Source organism: Leptonychotes weddellii, chromosome 2 (assembly GCF_054177405.1).
Source record: "Leptonychotes weddellii isolate Sample4059 chromosome 2, ASM5417740v2, whole genome shotgun sequence".
In the NCBI taxonomy this organism is placed as follows: Eukaryota; Metazoa; Chordata; class Mammalia; order Carnivora; family Phocidae; genus Leptonychotes; species Leptonychotes weddellii.
This window is the reverse complement of record NC_138370.1, coordinates 33,600,114-33,620,721: the sequence shown is the minus strand read 5'-3', so window position 1 is coordinate 33,620,721 and position 20,608 is coordinate 33,600,114. Positions and strand designations below refer to the sequence as shown.

The 20,608-nt window shown below is 43.2% G+C and overlaps 1 protein-coding gene across 1 annotated transcript in view; it reads right to left on the bottom strand.

Moving 5' to 3' along the window:
- The window catches only part of CSGALNACT1 (chondroitin sulfate N-acetylgalactosaminyltransferase 1), a 109,398-nt gene that overhangs the window by 28,798 nt on the left and 59,992 nt on the right, over window positions 1-20,608 (bottom strand). The window contains exons 4-5 of the mRNA XM_081812897.1: window positions 17,487-17,703; window positions 1,115-1,216 (exon numbers count right to left, since the gene is read on the bottom strand). Of these exons, the coding sequence (XP_081669023.1) occupies window positions 1,115-1,216; window positions 17,487-17,703 (319 nt within the window). The remainder of the gene's footprint in view (window positions 1-1,114; window positions 1,217-17,486; window positions 17,704-20,608) is intronic.

The window sequence follows — 20,608 nt, the reverse complement described above, 5'->3', positions numbered from 1 at the left end:
AAAAAAAAAGAAATGAGGATGCCTGCATTTCAATACAACTTTTCCTTTTTTTACAGAAATAAGATCAGTGGACTGCTTTAGAACGTTTGAGTAATTGTAATAAGCATTCTGATCTTGTGCCCATTAATACCAACTTAGTAACAAAGTGTGAACATAAATACAAAAGGAGCAATCAATCTTGTAATCTTATCCTTTGACTATCATCCTATTATCATTTACCAGAAACTCAAAACAGGGGGCCCTGTTTATATTTAGACCATATGGACCTTTTGAGGCTATTTCTGCCACTGAGTACTACTGACCCCCCTCCAAGCTTCACTAAGGAGAAATTACCCACCTGATTACTCAAGCGAAGCCCTGCAAACCTCCCTGGAAAACCAGAGCACGGTGTGGGGGCACCATTCCAGCTTCCTCACTAGTAGAAGATGCCCCAGGTATTTATTAAATTATTACTTGTTTATTTATTTGGGGAGGGAAGAAAACCCATCTGCGCTGCTTTCATTTATTCCCCCATACAACTGACCAATGAAGTATACACATACAACCCTCAGTCTAAGGTTTTTGGTTAAATCATTTCTGTCCAACTGAATAGGTTTCATCCAGGATCCTGTCCTAGCCATCACTTCTGGCTTCTCCCTAATCTTTCAAAATGCATAATGAATCAAAGTCAAAAGGGTAAGACCATTTGCTAAGTGGAGGAAACCCCAGGACGGACATCACTTAGCTGGAGCTCACTGCGCAGCTGTGCGGCCCCTAATTCCTACTCCGTGATGCCAAGTCCCCAAATCGGCAGTGCTGACTACACCCTCTCACGCAGAAGCCCAAAGAGGCCTGTGGCCAACCACCCCCGCCCCGCCGCCGATCCTTGCAGCTCAGGGCACTTCATCTCAACTGCCAAAGCCAACACCCTGTGCAGTGAGGACTGGTGTCAGGTGGGGTGGTCTCCCAGGGAAGAGGGTGCACAATTCCCCCTAGCACAGCCAGCAACCAGTCCATCTCCCAGTTGACCCAGAGTGTTAAGGAAAATAAAACCGAAGCAGAAGTTCCAGCCTCAGATATAGACTCCTGAGGTCAGATACTATGACTCCTTATTACGTCTCCTTGTCGTACTTACTTAGAAGTATTTTCAAGTATTCCTTTGACCTCATTCATTTCTTCCTTCCCAAAGTAAACAACGGTGAGATGAATTCTCCCATCCTGTTGGATGCACATCTCCCTAGAAAACAAAACACATGTGTGTCTGGTCATTTTCACTGTAACAGGCAAGGTCCAAACATATACCTATTTTGTAAAGAGCAAAAGGTTCTTTTCTTTTTCTTTCTTTCTTTTTTTTTAGAGAGAGAGAGAGAAAGAGAGAGCATTGAGCGGGAGGGAGGAGCAGAAGGTGAGGGAGAAACAGACTCCCTGCCCTGCAGGGAGCCCGACGCAGGGCTCCATTCCAGGACCCCAATATCATGACCTGAGCTGAACACTTAACCAACTGAGCTGCCCAGGCACCCCAGTGCAAAAGATTTTTGAAGTAAACTGAGTGAACTGCCAAAAAAAGCAGAGATGGGACACCAGGACATTTCTGGTTGGCCATCACAATTACCTGTGTTTGTATTTATCTTCCCAAGAAAATAATGAAATGTAAAAGAGCAGATCTAGTGAATGAAAACTCAGATGCATGAGGCCACAGGTCCAATCTACCACAGGCTTAGCCCCTGGGGCCACCTAGTGTCATGCAAAGGGCACTGGGTCCATCCCCCTCTTTGCCAGAAAGAGTCTATAAAGGACAGAAGACACAAATTCCATTTTACAGATAAGAAAGCTAAAGTTCAGAGATGGTGGGACTAGAATCCTTATCTCTGACTTTTCCTGTGTGTGCCAAACACAAATAGTCTTAAAGACTGAATGAACAGGGGCGCCTGAGTGGCTCAGTCGTTGGGTGTCTGCCTTCGGCTCAGGTCATGATCCCAGGGTCCTGGGATCGAGCCCCGCATCGGGCTCCCTGCTCTGCGGGAGGCCTGATTCTCCCTTTCACACTCCCCCTGCTTGTGTTCCCTCTCTCGCTGTGTCTCTCTCTGTCAAATAAATAAATAAAATCTTTAAAGAAAAAAAAAAAAAAGACTGAATGAACAAAGGCAAAAAGACCTTCTTTCATGTAGAGCTCCAAAAACCCTTCTTAACACCCGAAGGGAATGACAAGGCAGAAGCACAGTTAGGGTATCTCACCCTTCCCACAATCACCTTCACTGCTTCCCCATTTCTCCTCTCCATGACCGATTATCCCAGGCGCCTGGCACCTCACACTCTAAGGCCCCAACAGCCCTCTAGGGGTCAGGCCTCTGGCTCTGGACTGGTCCAGACCCACTTTCTCCACCAAAGCTGATTTATTTGTCCATGTCCTGTGCTTTAAATGGTAACACCTAAGCTAATCTGGTAAGATACTCTGCTGAGGGTTTGCCACACATACACGTGTATTATGTGCGTAAATTCTGTATAGCTATGTGTATATGAACATATGTATGTGTGTAAATACATGTGCATATACATATGTGTTTATGTGTACACATATGTGTATACATATGTGTGCGTGTGCACAGTTTAAACAGTTTTCTGGAAGCAAGTTAATGAAAGGTTCTACTGGTGGGATGATATTTTGTGATATTTTGACATTTTGCATGTCCTTCCTTTTTTATTCCTTTTGTCTCTCTATTCGCTACTTTCCTTAACCTCCCAAACAACACATCACAGCTTTCCAGAAGTCCCTGAGCTCTAACTGCAGAGGCCAATTTATTCAATGCTTTTTATAATGCCATCAAAAAGGAGTGACTGCCTAGCTGGGGTTGCTGGGAGAAATCCAAAAATGTAGGAGATACAGTTCCTGTGCTCAAAAACTTGGGAAATAAAATGAGCTCAAATAAAATCATGACACCTTGTGGCACAGATAACAAGTACACAGAATTCAGAAAGCACAGCAAATCCTATCAGTTGGACTGGTCAAGGCCTGAAGGATGGATAGGGGAGAGGAAGAGAGGAGGAAGAAGAGAATTCCAGATGGAAGAACTATCAGGGAAGATGATATTGACCCGAGGCTAGAGGCATGCAAGGCTCATCCTGGTCACAGGCTTGGTTCCGAGAATCTGTTTCTTTCCCATGGAAGAAAGTTAAGAGCTGCCTCTGAAACCCAGTCTGATGGCAGAGCTCTCAGACACAGACAAGAGACCAGGAACAAGAAGCGCAGCATGTGACAACGTGCTTCAAACCGAGAGCTCCCTCACAGACCCAGGCCCCGCAGATGGAATCTACTGACAACAAAATTCTCTGTCCGTAAAAGAGCTCTTTTGCAAACCTGCCAGACAAAGCTTTAACTTCCTTTGCCAGGGTAGGATAAAAGCGCACACAGCGCCAAGCACCCAAAAAATGGTGCTTTAAAATTGCATGTGTAGCTGGAAAAAATGTATCCCAGAATCAGGAGAGGGTTACCCGCTGAGCCTGGATAAAAAGCATTCTTGTTTTTCTAGTAACATCTTTGATGGCATTTTAAAATCCACTTGAAGCACTTTCTGCTTTCAAGGACTAAAACAGAGATCCCTTGGACCTTCACTCTTCATTCACCAGCTGAGGCTTCCCAAAAAGGCAAAGCAGACTGGGTTCTGCAGTGCTCCTCCACGGCTCCACTCCTCGTACTCATTTTTTCCTTCCTTCCTTCAACAAACAAAAACCACGCAAGCAACATCCTATATGCCAGATGCTCTACCCGGGACCTCAACAGTCTTGCTCTTGAGAAGTTCTCGATCTACTATCATAACTAAAACTACTTATGATGCAATAAACAAACACTCCATGAGGGAATGAGCAGAACTATGGAAACACCATCATCAATCTGTCAGAACGATCTTGTAATTTTTATATTTTTCCAAACAAGTCTTAGTAGACTCCATCCCCTAGAACAATGTGTGCGGGAGAAGAGTGTGTATGTGGGTGACTACGTACAAGGAGATGTCTGTGTTTTGGTGTGATTATTTGTGCCTGGATCCTTCGAGCTAACTGAGGTGCCCCGAGAGCACCTCTCTGTAACAGCCATGGTACGGCTGTAGCAAAGTGCATGGAATGAGTCTCAGGGCACCTCAACTTCCTAAGTATCCTTCAGGAAAGCTCTTCATTTCACATGGATGCTTTGTATTATATGAGCTCCACAATCCTACGTGGTCTTTCTTCTATCTCAATCTAGAAGCCTCAAAATTGTTTCTTCTTCATGAAGACCTTGTCTTTTTTTTCTTCTTCTTTTTCAGTTGACATATAATTAACATACACTGTTGTATTAATTTCAAGTACACAATATATAGTGATTCAACAATTCTGTACAATACTCAGTGTTCATCATAAGTGTACTTTTTTAAAAAAGATTTTATTTATTTGAGAGAGACAGACAGTGAGAGAAAGAGAGAAAGCGTGAGCACGAGTGGGGTTAGGGGCAGAGGGAGAAGCAGGCTCCCCGCTGAGCAGGGAGCCTGATTCAGGGCTCAATCTTGGGACTCTGGGATCATGACCTGAGCCAAAGGCAGACACTTAACCGACTGAGCCACCCAGGTGCCCCGATAAGTGTACTCTTAATCCCCTTCACCTATTTCCCCCATCTCCCTCAACCTCCCCTCTGGCAACCACCAGTTTGTTCTCTGTATTTAAGAGTCCGCTGGGGTTCTTTTGCTTGTCTCATTTTTCTTTATTTGTTCATTTGTTTTGTTTCTTCCACATATGAGTGAAATCATATGGTATTTGTCTTTCTCTGACTTATTTCACTCAGCATTATAATCTCCAGGTCCATCCATGTTGTTGCAAATGGCAAGATCTCATTCTTTTTTAATGGCTGAGTGATATTCCATTGTATATATACCACATCTTCTTTATCCACTCATCTATGGATGGACATTTGGTTGCTTCCATGATTTGATAATTTGATAATGCTGCAATAAACATAAGGGTGCATATATCTTTTCGAATTATTGCTTTCATTTTCTTTGGGTAAATACCCAGAAGTGGAATTACTGGGTCATATAGTTAATTCTATTTTTAACTTTTGGAGGAACCTCCATACTGTTTCCACAGTGGCTGCACCAGTTTGCATTCCACCAACAGTGCACGAGGACTCCTTTTCTCCATACCCTCACCAGTACTTGTTGTTTCTTGTGTTTTTTATTCTAGCCATTCTGACAGGTGTAAGGTGATTACCTCATTGTGCTTTTGATTTGCATTTCCCTAATGATGAGTGATGCTGAGCATCTTTTCATGTGTCTGTTGGCCATCTGGATGTCTTCTTTGGAAAAAATGTCTATTCAGATCCTCTGCCCATTTTTTTTGTCAGATTATTATTATTATTATTATTATTATTATTATTATTATTATTTTTGGTGTTGAGTTGTATAAGTTCCTTACATATTTTGGATATTAACCCCTTATCAAATACGTCTTTGGCAAATATCTTCTAATAAATGAATTCAGTAAAGTCACAGGATACAAAGTTAATATATGGAAATCTGTTGTGTTTTATACACTAATATTATGAAGTAGCAGAAAGAGAAATTAACAATCCCATTTACAATTGTGTCAAAAATAATTAAATACCTAGGAATAAACTTAATCAAGATGGTGAAAGAACTGTATTCCCAAGACTATAAAACATTGATGAAATAAACTGAAGATGACACAAACAAATGGAGCTATTCTGTGCTTATAGATTGGAAGAAACGGTATTCTTAAAATGTCCATACTACCCAAAGCAATCTATATATTTAATGCAATCCCTATCAAAACACCAGCAGCATTTTCCACAGCACTAGAACAAATAATATTAAAATACGTATGGAACCATAAATAGCCAAAGCAATCTTGAGAAAGAAGAACAAAGCTGGAGGTATAACAATACCAGATTTCAAGATATACTACAAAGCTGTAGTAATCAGAACTATACGGTCCTGGCATAAAAACAGACATATAGATCAATGAAACATAATTCAGGCCAGAAATAAACCCATGACTAATCTTCAACAAAGTAGGAAAGAATATCCAATGGAAAAATAGACAGTCTCTTCAACAAATGGTGTTGGGACAACCGGACAGCCACACGCAGAAGAATGAAACTGGACCACTTTCTTAAACCATATATGAAAATAAACTCAAAATGGATGAAAAGACCTAAATGTGAGACCTGAAACCATAAAACTCCTAGAAGAAAACATAGGCGATAATTTCTTTGACATTGGCCGTAGAAACATTTTTCTAGATATGTCTCCTGAGGCAAGGGAAACAAAAGCAAAATTAAACTACTGGGACTACACCAAAATAAAAAACTTTTGTACAGCAAAGGAAACCATCAACAAAACAAAAGGCAGCCCACAAAGACCTTGTCTTTTCAAGACTTTTTTTTCTGGAAAACAACAGTTCCTTCTCCCTGAGGATATTGTGCCACAGAGTACAGGGACTAATTAAGATATATTTTCAGTCAGAAAACATGTTTCACAGTCACTTTTACAGCTGTATTTTTATTTCTCAAGAAGGCACATCACGGTCTTTGAGTTCTGTTACTCATCTGAACGACTGCACTGTGGAAAGAACTACTTGACCATCATTTACACTCTCAGTACAGAGATAAGGAAAGGAGTTCCAGTGACCTGCCCAAGCTATGGAGGCAGCCAGGCACGCAATCCAGCTTTCCTAAGGACCAGCCTGGTATTTGTATACCTCAGGTTACCTGAGCAGGATGAAGGATGTACTTTTGAAATCTCACAGCTTTGGTCTTACCTATCTAGGACTCTGCCACAAAGTGGAATGGGTTTGTGTGGCCAGGAGGAAGATGGAAGAAGCCTCAACCAAACTCCAAATGTAAACTGGCCATGGGGAGGGACTGTTCACTTGTGTTCCTGATGGGACCAGTCAGATATGACTGTGCAATCTGGTGGAATAGGGGACAGGGGAACCCAAGGCCTATTTGGAGGAAGTGCTATACTCCTAGGGAGAAAACACATCCTAAAGTAGGGTTTCTCAACTTCACACCATCGACATTTTGGACCAGAGAATTCCCTGTTGTGGAAAGAGCTGTCCTGTGCATAGCAGGAGGTCTAGCAGCATCTCTGGCCTCTACCTACTGGACATCAGTAGCACCCCCAACCCCCAGCTCAGTTGTGACAACCAAAAAAGTCTCCAGATTTTACCGAATGTGCCAGGGTAGAGGGTGCAAAATAGCCCCCCTGGTCAGAACCACTATCTTAAGGAAGAATCAGGTTCAGCAGAATACTGGAGTTATCAGAGGGGTGCATGACTGTGAAAACAGAGTACGTCCCCAGGGTTTGTCCTGCTCTCCAGCTGGTTCCTGTGGACTCACGGGTAAGCCCTAGAGAGAGATGGAGCTGCAGGAAATGCTGAAAGGCTCTCTTTACAGAAAATACGATTATGAGGGGGTGTCGGGAGCTCCAGCCAGGACTTTTAGGAAATTAGTGTGGCAGTGTTGGCACAGTGGTGGCTGCACCAGCAGCCTCCGTGGCATTAGCAAGTGCCAACAACTTTGGCTGTTGTCAGAAGCAGTGCGTTGGCATCACGCAGCTGATGCCTGAGCAGTCAGTGGAAGCTGAACTTGTATTTGAGCATATGCGAAACATCCCTGAGGATTCCTAGAAAGACTGGGAGGGCACAAGAAGCTGGACCTCTTACCACAGAAGGTGACAGAGAGAAGGAAAATTGTGTTTATATATAATTAGGGGTAGTTATTTTTATGATTCGGGCTAAATGGCCTATGGAAACATGGATTCAAAAATATCTACTGAGTAACTTTGTGGTGCAATGCTCTATTCTCATTGGAATAAGATTTTAAAATGTAACCTTTTATGGCGCCTTGTAGGGGGACCAACCACCCAGGTTTGCCTGGGATTCTCCATGTCCTGACAAATGCCTCAGTCCCAAGCAAACTGGTACAACTGGTCACCCTACCTGCCTCAGTGACCTTATAGTGTATTGGAAGGAATGGACAGCTAAAGAGCATAAGGCAGGATGGACTATCTGCAGCAACGGTTTGGAGGTGTAGTGAGCCAAGAGACTGAGAAGAGTGTGATTACTTTCTTTTGAGGGATGGAGAAGGGCTCTCAAGGAAGAGGGAGTATTTAAGCTGAGCCCTGACAGGCTCCACGCACGTAGAGAGGAGCAGAGAAAGTGTTTTCTTAGCTCAGGAGGCATAGCTGCAAGGAAATTATATCACTACTCTTTTCTAAGTCAATTTTCTACTCAAATATATCAGGTATGAGAAGAAAATCTATGATTTACCTTTAATTATGTCCCGTGCAAATGAGGTAATAAATACATAACAGCTCATTAGTCTCCAAATGCTACCTATGGTCTGCACTGCCAACAGGAAGAAACTGCTTAGCCAAAAGGCATTGGAAAAAAGGACTAGGTACTACCCTGAAGAGGTAAGAGAGAGTGACTGGGGCCTCCTGAAATTGGGCTTTAAAAAATAACATTCTTCTTTTGGTTTGGTGGGTCCTCTCCCCTTCCCTTGCCCCAAGTTAATTAATATACAATTCCTGGATTCCATTTTTCGAGTAGTCTGATCAGTGTTAAAGAAATGAGCCTGATTTTTGACTCTCAACCAAGCAATCAGGACCCACTCTCCTGGTTGCCCATTTCAGAAGAGCAAATGGAATTGTTTCCAACTGATCTTGGGTAGATGTTTTCACATATTCTGTGGCTCAAATGAAATAAGAAACAACTTCTTTTTTTTTTTTTTTAAAGATTTTATTTATTTATTTGAGAGAGAGAGAATGAGAGACAGAGAGCATGAGAGGGAGGAGGGTCAGAGGGAGAAGCAGACTCCCTGCCGAGCAGGGAGCCCAATGTGGGACTCGATCCCCGGACTCCAGGATCATGACCTGAGCCGAAGGCAGTTGCTTAACCAACTGAGCCACCCAGGCGCCCCAAGAAACAACTTCTATTAGGTCCCAAAATAGAAACTTTTCTCCAAATAAGGTGAATGATGTAAATTAGTGTTTCTCAAACATACGAACCCTAAAACTTTCCTAGGGGCAACACTGGTGCATGAATAGAGAAAGGGCCCGTGGGAGAGGCAGAGGGGCATGAGTGGGAGGAAGGATAATACTGTAATGGAAACTACATTAGTTTTCCTTCTGAAAAACCAAGAAGATCAGGGGCCTATCTCAACAACAATCCGCAATGTGATGATGACCTGAAGCCTTTCTATTATACTCTAATTACACCAGGTTAGTTAGCCCTACCCTCAAGGCTCATTTTGGTCTGGAGAGTCTATAGTCATTGTTTTTTAAAGATCCAGAAATCTCCAGAAACATCTTCACAGTTCTAGGCAGAAAAGGGATTAAAATATGACTAAAGAAATTTTAAGTAAAAGATGTCCCTGATACTGAAAATATCATAAATGCTTTGAGAGGGATGAGAGAAGAGTCAGAAGAAGGAAAGAAAGAACATTAAAACAAAATTAACTACCAAAGTCTGAGGAGAATCATAGCAACGTGAAAAAGGGTTCTCAGACCAGCTGGAAGTAGTCAAAATAAAAATCAAGCAAATTTGAAATGAACTGGGAAAGATTTTTAGAAATCATAAAAAAAACCATTTGCTTAAAAATCCCTTTTTTTCTGGGAGAGGCTCAGAGAAAGGATACAAAGACAATCTATAGCTTTGTTATTATGAGTTTCTTCCTGCTATCACAAACTATACCTTGAAATAACTGATGAGCTTGAGACCTATAACCCAGAAGCCAAGGGAAACTAAAGAGCCAAGAAGCAAATATGAGAATAGTTTCAAAGGCAAATCAGGTGATTAAAAAAAAGAAGAAAAGCAGGAGGAGGTAGGTTTAAGTTAATACGCTGTTGGGCAAAGAGGAAACATAAAAACAGGGCTAGATGTGAAGCAGGTTCTCCTGGGTACACTCCCTCTATTTCTGGCCACAGGTAAAGGGGTCCTTAATGATGGAGTCCCCCAAACCCCAAGGGAGTCATGTGGAGCATTCATGGGAGAGGAAACAGCACCCGGTGCCTGTGAAGATCCTCCACAGGCCAGGACTACAATGACAGCAACAGAGAACCGGGCTGCCATAGTACAAAGCCATCTCATCTCCATGAACAACAATGGCGCCACAAAGCGGCCCCCAGTAGCCAGATCAGAGCGGTCCATGGTGCTCCTGCCAGCTGTATTCCTACTCACAGAGACAGTAATACTGAAGCTTTAGCTTTGTAATGTCTTGTAAATCCCAGGAATAGCTCTCATTTAATGCTTACTGCCGCTTCAATAAAGACAGTTAGGGTCTAGTACTAGGAGAAAGCTTTTTGCCCCAACAAATAGCAGCCTTCTCTTCATTAACTACTGAGGGCGGAAGTAAACCAGCCTGAGTTTCCCCCTTGTCCCTTTGTCTGACAGAAAGCTCAGAGCTGGCATTTTTGACAATCTGCAACTGTTTCCCTTGGTTCCGGGTTCCAGGCACACCCATCTTCCATTCCACATTATTAATCAGTCTTTGTTAATGACCTTTATAAAAATGGTTTTATTAAATCGGTATTTTTTGTAAACACAAATAATTTTTAGGATTAGCTGACATGACTCAAATAATAATGAGAATAAAATGAGAATAAATATCTTAGTCCATATATTCCATGTACCCAGGAATCATTTTTGTCCCGAGGGCCCACCCCCGACATGGTTCTGGAACATGAAAACTTGGTCTTTGGTTCCTTGCAGATTGTACCCCATGCCTGGCTTTCACCCCAAGTATGCTGATTTCTCAGACCCAGTCCTCCCTAGGGGCCATTCTCTCTGGGGGAATTTTGGGTTCTACATCTATTTCTTCTGTCCAAGAAGGCATCTTTGTTATAATTCTTAGTCATTTGGCTTTTTTCTAGGTGAATAGTTAGCAAACTGATGCTGAAGTGAAAAACAAAACAAAACCCTAAATCTATTGGTAATAACCAGTGTCAGAGCTACAAGGGGAGCCATCTGGACCAGTACTTTGATTTTACAGAAGATACTAAAGCCAGATACATAAAGCAACTTGTAAAAGATTCCTCATTCAAATGGTGTCAGAACAAAGGGTGTCTACATTTTAAAAGACATGCACTGGAAAGATAATGTTTTAAATACATTAATCTCACACTGATCATTACAAACCCTATACCAAAAATAGTGGCAAATGGCAAGTCTTACTACTAATAAATGACCAATGAACAGGATGTAAATCTTCACATGGAAGACAAGAAGACAGTGGGAGAAACAGAAGATTTGATTTTCCCCTCATGTGGCTCCTGGCTCCATCTACTCCCTCCAGAAGAGCTGGGGAGGCAGTCCAGGCAGGGAGAAGGTGGCCGAGGGGAACAGCTGGTCTGGGGAGAGATGGGGCCCAAATCCCAATTCAGGATCTCTGTGAAGGAAGAGCCACAGTGGAATACATGGTCTCTCCACCTCACATTGAAAGTAGAGGAGGACGGTAGGACTCTTTTCATTACACTTTGTAAACTAACCCCTGCAAAAAAGGTGGAGTGGGCAGAAGCAAAGGAAAAAAAGATGATCATAGTCAAGATCCTTCTTTTTTTTTTTTTTTTAAAGATTTTATTTATTTATTTGAGAGAGAGAGAATGAGAGAGACAGAGCATGAGAGGGGGGAGGGTCAGAGGGAGAAGCAGACTCCCCGCCGAGCAGGGAGCCCGATGCGGGACTCGATCCCGGGACTCCAGGATCATGACCCAAGCTGAAGGCAGTCACTTAACCGACTGAGCCACCCAGGTGCCCAGTCAAGATCCTTCTTAAGAGCAGAAAAAGAAGGGATGGGAAATGCTGATAGTCAGATGAAACATCTTATATATACCCTCCACAACACACACACACACACACACACAGCGCCAATCATTAAACAGAAGGCCCAAACCTTATCTTCTTTCCTCTTTTTGATTTGGGGTGCGGGGGGGGGGAAGAGCTGCTGAAGACAACAGGTGGAGATGAGAAGGAAACTCATGGGGCTGATGTTCCAGGCCTCAGCCCTTCCCTGAGGGCCCATTCTCAGAGCCAAATCATCCTCCCCTGAGGACAAAGACCCACCCACCACTAGGCAGAGTGAGCCCAGCACAGCTCATATCCAATCCATTCCAGGGCACAGAAGAGCCACAGGAATAGGGAACCTCCAACAAAGGCCGCACAAAGCCTCCATTGAGTTTTCTCTGTTCTTGGAGACTACAAATAAAGTGAATAGAACAATAAATACCCTGCCCTCAGAATATAGCCAGGAGTGGGACACAAACAGTTCTCCATCAAGACGGGGAGGTAGCAAAGGAGAACCCACCCCTACAAAGTCAGAGCAAACAGTCTGTGTGGCCCTCTGTATACCAGACAGAAGGAAGATGAAGGGCCACCTCACAGCAACTATGTTTCAAGAAGAGTATCAAAATTAAAGGAAGAAAAAAAAGAGAGAAACAAGAAAGCCAACAGCATTCGAAAAGTAAATGAAAAACCTAGTCTGAAAGAAAATACAATTCAAACAGAAGAAAATATCTTACACATTTCACTTTCTTAAAAAAAATGTGAATTCAATAAAGAAAGTTCAAAGAAGAAATGATAAAAACAACAGATTAAAAGGCACATTCTGTGCTGAGAAAATAAGGTGGCCGCCCAAACACACAAAAGTAATAAATTAAGCATAGCAAGGGACAGAATAGATGCATCTGAAAATCAAATTGCTCATCTCGAGGAAAGCCTTATGTGAAAGCAGCTAAAAGACTACCATTAAGAAATAGAAGCTAATACAAAATTAAAACACCGAAAAATTTTCCTGACATGAAAGAATCCACAAAACAAAAAAGAAAACTCGATTAAGTACAGGAAAATCTGAGCGAGAACAAGACACTGCGATGAGACGTATCCTGATGAAGCTATTATGATTCAAGATTCAAGAAGGAATTCTTCAGGCACTCAGGCAAAAGTAAGTCATTCTCAGGAGAAGCGAAATAAAGTTGTCCTAACATTTGTCCGTGGGATCATCAGATGCCAGAAGAATGTCTACAAACTTCCGAAGAAAGAAACTGTGTCCTAAGAATTTTAAGCCCAACCAAGTTATCCTTAAATTAAAATGACCATAAGTAGACATTCCACTCTTAGCACACAGGACACTTCTTGAAAAAAAATCTCACCCATGAAATCTAGCCAACCAAGACCTCAGGACTGAAGCCACTGTTGTCAGAGGGCTGCTGATGGGTCCACGAAATCCACTTACACACAGGCTCTGTGGCTACAAATCAGAACACAAAGGCTGCAACCCCTGATAAGGTAAAAATAATAGACGGCCAGGGCACTGGAAGAGGGGATGTAGGAGAGGGAGGAAGTATGACTGTGCTGATTTCCTCCTCTTTAGGTGATTTTTCAGTCATTCCAGTCTAAATTGAGAATATGCAGCAAAAAATACATAATGATTCCAATCTTTTCTGTTGTGCAAAATCTTTTTTTCTTTTTTAAATTTTAGAGGGATCTCAGCAGCGCCTGGGTGGCTCAGTTGGTTAAGCGTCCAACTCTTGGCTTAGGCTCAGTTCATGATCTCAGGGTCGTGAGCTCAATACCCGCATGGGGCTCCATGAAGGGCATGGAGCCAGCTTAAGATTCTCTCTCTCACTCTTCCTCTGCCCTTTCCCCCACTCTCTCTCTCTCTCTAAAAAAAGAGATAATTTTAGAGGGATCTCTTCAGAGCTAATAATACCTCTTACAGCGGAGAAACATTTTATTAAAGATCAGCAATTTCTTCAGATTATACTTCAGATTTTGAATTTATACTTTGGATTCGCTTCTATAAATTGAGTCAGGCAAAAAGTAATTATTTAATTAAAAACAGAATATATAGTATATCTCACGCTGTATTAAATTATTTCTAGCTAGCAAGTTATTCTTCTATCTGCATATATTCAAAGAAAAGTACCTACAATAGAGTTAATTAATGTTAAAAATGGTTAATTTGGGAGGAGTGGATTTTTAAATAATTCATTCCTTGTGTTCTATTATTTAAATATCTTATAATAGCTATATATCACTTTTACAAACTAAAAATCCATGTTTAAATTATAACAGCCAAGGGGCGCCTGGGTGGCTCACTTGGTTAAGCGACTGCCTTCGGCTCAGGTCATGATCCTGGAGTCCCTGGATCAAGTCCCGCATCGGGCTCCCTGCTCGGCAGGGAGCCTGCTTCTGCCTCTGACCCTCCCCCCTCTCATGTGCTCTCTCTCTCTCATTCTCTCTGTCTCAAATAAATAAATAAAATCTTTAAAAAAAAAATAAATAAATAAATAAATAAATTATAACAGCCAAAAAAAAATCTTTCGTTGAATTTTTTAAAAAAACACAAAACATATGGTAACTACATAAAAATTTACAAAACAGAATTCAAAAGAAGAAAACAAAAGTCACTCATAATGCCATCATCAGTTCCAGCCAGAGTTAATATCTGCTAATGTTATGACAAAAAGGATTTCATAAAGATAACGTCAAATATTTAATAAATAACTCCTTATATTTTTTTCCCATTACTTTAATGTATTAATTCTATTGAAATATTTAACTGACCAGCGTTTACTCTAGAGTTTTGGTATGCAGTAAGAATTAAATATTTTCTGCTATGTTTGATTAGTTGTCTTAAAGCCATACACTAAACAATCCATTCTCTGCTGGCTGATTTGAAATGCCACCTATACTAAGTTCTGACACAGAATTAAATACTCTCAGGTTTGAGTACCCTTTCTTATCTCATTGTTTTCAGAGACCCAACACACTCAGAAACCCCTAGAGTACAGAGCAAACTCCCCACTCGGCTTCCTCTGTGCTGGGAAGCCTTTCTTGCCGCCCACTGCCCCTTGTCTCTGTTTCTAATGCAGCTCCGAGCTCCGTTCGCGTGGATTCTAGGCCACGGGAATGTAGGCACCACCTCTGGAACTCACCTCCTTACCCCGACGTCTGGTCGCGTGTCTGGCACACACAGGCCTTCCAAATATCCTACCCAAGTCGTAAGCCTTCCCACCCACCTCCTCTCCTGCCTCTGTGCCACAGCGGGCATTTTATTTGTTTTTAAAACATGAACTAGAATTACATTTCATTTCACTATCTCAATTTTGGAGACTGGCAAGCTGGTCATTTTACCTGTTTCAACAATATTTCCCTTCTAGTTTTAGTCCTATCGTTAAATATTTGCAATCCTCACGACACTAAGGCAAGAGCCGGTCCTGTAAAACCAAGAGAATCCTGCTGCTCTGGGCCCGGGACCTACACAGAGAACCAAGCGGACGCTGCTTTAGCGTGACCACTACGCCGCCGCGCCCAGCACGCCCCGCGGCGGGCCCTCACGCCTGCCCGCCGCGCCCAGCATGCCCCGCGGCGGGCCTTCACGCCGGCCTGACGCAAATCTCAGGGCCCTTCATCCGGTGAACTCTAGGCAGCTTCCGGGCCACAGAAATTTACCGGAAACGAGTCCTAGAACTGAAGCAATGATTTGACTTAATGCCTAGTGCCAACCACAGGTTTAGTCCTCGGGAAATTATGCTGAATCAACCAGCAGCCCTCTGACATCCCAAAGAGAAGGCAGGGGACACAGAAACACCAAAGGAAGGCTGCCAGAAGCCAAAGCTCCATAGACACTTAACTACCGGAGCCAGGGGACACGGCCAACGCTCAGGGGATGGTGCCCACAGGGTCTCTACAGATTGGGAGCAGATGACAAGATCAGCCCACCCTCCTCTGCATGGTGTCACAACTGAAGGCACAACTGCTGAACCTGGAAAAGAAAGACAATGGGCATTGTGACAGCTGTCTTTAAAGATGTGAAAGGCTCTCATGTCTAAGAGGAAATGGATTTCTTCAGTCATTTCCTCAGAGGCTAGAACTAGACCCACCGGGTTGAAATCACAGGGAGGCAGACTGCAGGTCCAAATAATAGCAAGCTTCCTATCTGGAGCTCCTCAACAACAGAGCAGCCTGCCTAGTGAAGGAGGCAGTTTGTTACCTGGCACGCATGCTCATGTACACACACACACACACACACACACGTTGCAGAGAACGAATGTCAGGGATGCTCTGGAGGGATTCTGAACTAACCGAGGATTAGACCAGGTGACCTCCAAAGGCCTCTTTTAAGACTATTGGATTCTGACCCTAAAATTTATTTAGATAAAGGTTAGCCTTCAAATGTAAAAATTTTAAAAAGACTGCATTCATTATCTAGAATTTTGAGAAGTATCAACCACACCCTTATACTGAGCATTACTGTGATATAATATGAATTTATAATGTGAACTTAGTGATAAAAGATTAGAAGTAAGTTTGAGGGGCACCTGGGTGGCTCACTCGGTTAAGCGTCAGACTCTTGAATAGATCTCAGGGTCGTGAGACGGAGCCCCACATTGGGCTCCATGGAGCCTGCTTAAGAGTCTCTCTCCCTCTCACTCTCTCTAAAAAAAATAAATAAATAAAAATAAAAATAAGTTTGAGGGGAGCCTAGGTGGCTCAGTCAGTTAAGCGTCCACCTTCAGCTCAGGTCATGATCCCAGGGTCCTGGGATCGAGCCCCGCATTGGACTCCTTGCTCAGCGGGGAGTCTGCTTCTCTCTCTGCTGTTGCCCCTCCCCCACACTTGTGCTCACTCCCTCTCTCAAATAAACAAATAAATAAAATCTTTTAAAAATTTAAAAAATAAAAATAAATTTGATCTTCCAAGATTTATAATTAGACACATATAACTTTTATCTTTACAGTAAGCTGGCTATGTAAGTGAGCTAATTTAGGTGAACCAATATATGAATGTTAGCCATGATAGCTTACAAGAGCCAACATTGCACAGTAAAGAGCTTCAAGACACATATGTAAAGACTACATTACTGCATCTGAAAATGAAACCCTACTTAGTCTTCTTGAATAGCTATAAAAGCGAGTGCTTGGAAACTTCTTGGTATAATTCTAAATTTAGTCTCTGAGGAGATGTAGGTTAGAATAAAAAATGGATTCTGATTCAATCCATCCCAGCCACTTCAGGAGCAGGACAGCCAACGAAGGCCTCCCGCAGCTGAGGGTGCACATCCTCCAGCCAAGTCCATGGGCCATGGTGGCCCTGGCCTTCGAGAGTCTGAGAGAAGCCTAACATCGTTGATGAGACAGCGTGGCCTGTGCTGTCCCCAAACCTGAGCCTAAACTCAAGCTAGACCTGGACACAGCAGGCATGAGGCCATCTCTGCAGGTCCTGATGAAAAGCCACCCCTCAGAATTTCCCCTTCTGAAGGTAAATCTGCTTGTCTGACAGTTTTCTAATTGCTTTAGGGAAAGGCAAATGCAAATGATAAACTTTACATGAAGAGAACAGTTGAACAAGAAGAGAAAGGGGCCTTTGTACTTGGCTGGAGAAAGGAGGGAGATGACGGGAAATGATATCAGCATTTTAACACATGCCACACAGAGGAAGGTAAACATGTACAAACAAACCTGAAATTCTGCATGAACTGCCGGAACTTGTCCACCCGCTTCGCCAGTGGCACGATGATGTTGATGAGCGTGTTGGCCATGTTGAGCTTTTCTTGTTTTACTTTCATGATCGGGCCAAACGGTCGAAACAAGACGAGTCGTCTGAATTCGTGCTTCTGCTCCCCTTTGAACGTGAGCTCATACAGAGTGCCTTTATCCTTTTCTGTGCGGTAGATCCCTGTCAACGGGGACACAAAGAGAGTGTTAAAAATTGACCCTGGCTGCTGAGTATATTTTTTTATAGCTGAGATCTAGCACAAAATGCCTTTTAAAACATTAAATTAAGATTAAATCTCTACATGTAATAAGTATTAGAATACCCAAAATGCTCTCATATTTAAAATCCCCAAAGAAATCAAAATACCATCAATTTAAAAATCATAGTTTTGAAGACTTCCTATAAACACAGAAAGAAATTTGTAATGTTGGATACAAAACTGTATTTGTACTATACAGAGGTATTCAAAAAAGGACAGTAAGGAAACATGCCAAAATAAGATCGGCTGTGATGTGGAGTGGGGTTGTGTGTTTTTTTTTTTCTTTTCTGCTATTATCCACTCTTTCTGCAATATGATTAGATAAATACTATAGTTATTCTATTTATTTAATTGTAAAAGAATGTTAAAATTATCTCTTAGAAATTACACCATTTCAGATGGACTGACCATAGCGATCTATTTGGAGCACTTCAGAGTGGCCCTCTGGAAGCTTCTGGAAGCGTTAAAGTGCACAACACATAAAATACCCAGCACAGTGGCATCTTATTTAATTCCATATCATCCCTCCTACCTCTGAGAAGCAGCACAGCTCAGTGCTCCCGAGCCAGACTACCTGGGATATCTATTTAAGGCCCCCCAAACTGTGCTCTACCCCACGTCACTGGTACTGAAATGCCACAGTCGCCACCCGTCAACTCTCAAGATGAGCCTGACCCGACAGAATTTTTCTATCAAGCAAACGATTCCCGATGCTTAGGTTCCACTGCCTTCCCGACATCACTGGTATTGTGGGTGTTTTTTTCTACAGTCAGAAAAAAACTCCTGTAAGAATCCAACAAATTGCCAGACAAGCTCCTTCATCTTTTACCTCTGACTTGCCATGTTTTCTGTTGCAGCTCTCATCCCTCCTCCCAATCCCCACCTTAGCTGGCATGCACCTCCCAGTCTTGGAGTAGCTTCAAAAGTACGTCTCCAGGGAAGTGCCTGCCCACGGGAGTTACAGTTCTCAGGCCTCTGACACACAGCCCTCCTTTTCTTCCTCACTCCCTCTGCTTTTGTGGGCAGTACAGGTCTTCTTCACAAACACAGCCGGGTTCTCTGCTCCACTCTCTGCCGTACAGGGGCTTTTCACGCTCACAGCCTGCTTTACCGCCTCTTTGATCCTTTTCAAAGATTGGATCTCCTTCAGGAGCCCCAGAGAGGAGTCTGGTCCTGCAGATTTTCAGGTAGTCTCATTTCTCACAGCTGTCCCAAGGGCCTGCCTTGAGAATCAAGCTGCGCAATCCGCTGGCAGCCAGCACGGGTGATTGAAGGACCTGGGCACACAGTGACAAGGCCTGAGTGCCCTTCTGAAGCCTCCATCGATTCGTTGGGTAACAGGGTATACTGCTCAACGGCCCTCAGAGCCACGGAAGCGAGAGAGGTTTTGCTGAGCTCACGCTGGAACAGAATTTAGAGTCCCTGCAGAGGCCATTCATGGAAGAAAGAAGAAGGTTCATGTCTGAGGAAGCTCAAAGGACTTCTTTGAAAATGTGAAGTGGTTCCCTTCAAAGTCTGTTCATTCTTTCGGGCAATCAGTGCTCGCTGAGGAAACAAGCCCTCCACCACCTCTAGCGCTCTCCGCAGCAGGGGAAACCACTAACTTCCAGGGTTAAAATAAGGCTGGGCGAGTGAGAAAGGGGTTGCTTTCGGTAACAGAGGCCGCACAGCTGGGAGGGGCCTGCCAGGGGTCTGTGGCTGCGCCTCGTCAAGCTCCTGGTATCTGGTGTCAGCAAGCACACCTTCTCCACACAGCAGTCCACGTGGGAAAGGCTGCTGACAGCTTAATGTGCAGATAAAAATGTACGTGGGTTGAAGAGGGTTTTTTAACGGAGTCATTTTCTTTCTCGGCACCAGGATAAGAATCATTAACTTTTAAAAATCTGAATCCACAGATTTGAAAATACAGGTAGGGAGATACACGAACCCATCTGAAGAGATGGGCATCTACTTAGTGAGAAGCCTGGGAATGTGAGAATTCTCACGACAGTGATCCTCATAGGCACGTCAGAGGAGCTGCCTCCCGACAGGCAGCAGCTGTGACCGTGGCCCCCAGGCGTGGCACCGCTTCCTGTGGACACCAGCGCACCAAGGCCGAGCGTGCACACCACAGTTTCAGCTGCTTTCTCACTGTCTTCCACATCCCATGCCTCAAAACAGTTATTGCATCAACTTTTTAGCATATTTCCCCATACTCAAACTAATTAAATTATGTCTTACAAATCTGATTTAGATCTCTTAAGTCCATTTCAAATAAGTTGTTTAAAACTCTCTTGCAACCTGTGTCCACTAAAACCCACACCCAGCCATCCACCCACCACACCCGCAGGCACGCCCTCCCACACCTGCACACTGGCACTCTCGGTCTGCTTGGAACACAAAGGACGACACCTCAGTGGATCCCCGTGCCTCCTGGAAATCTTCAGTGGTGGAAACACAAAGAGCCTGAGAGAAAGGGGGCAGGCAGAAGGATTCTGAGACAGAAATGGCCTTTCAGCCAATGAGCTGGCATGCGTACCAGCAAATGCAAAGCAAACCGGCTTTGCGTAGGATAGCATCATTTTTAGGCATTATGTAAATTAAAGATCAAAATAAAAACTTTGGAGCTAGCTTAGATTTTGGGTTAGATACCCTAACTGCCCTCTTTCCAATGACACTAAGTTTACTTTGAGTTTGGTGTTTCTGCTTCCTGAGCAAATATCCTAGTGCTCATCTTATGCTACTCAACGGGGCCAGGCTGTATGTAGAATGACCCACTAGGTGGGGACACCCCCAGGCATCCAAGATATAGCTCCGTGGTCTGCTGCAAATGTCTGTTCCTTCAGC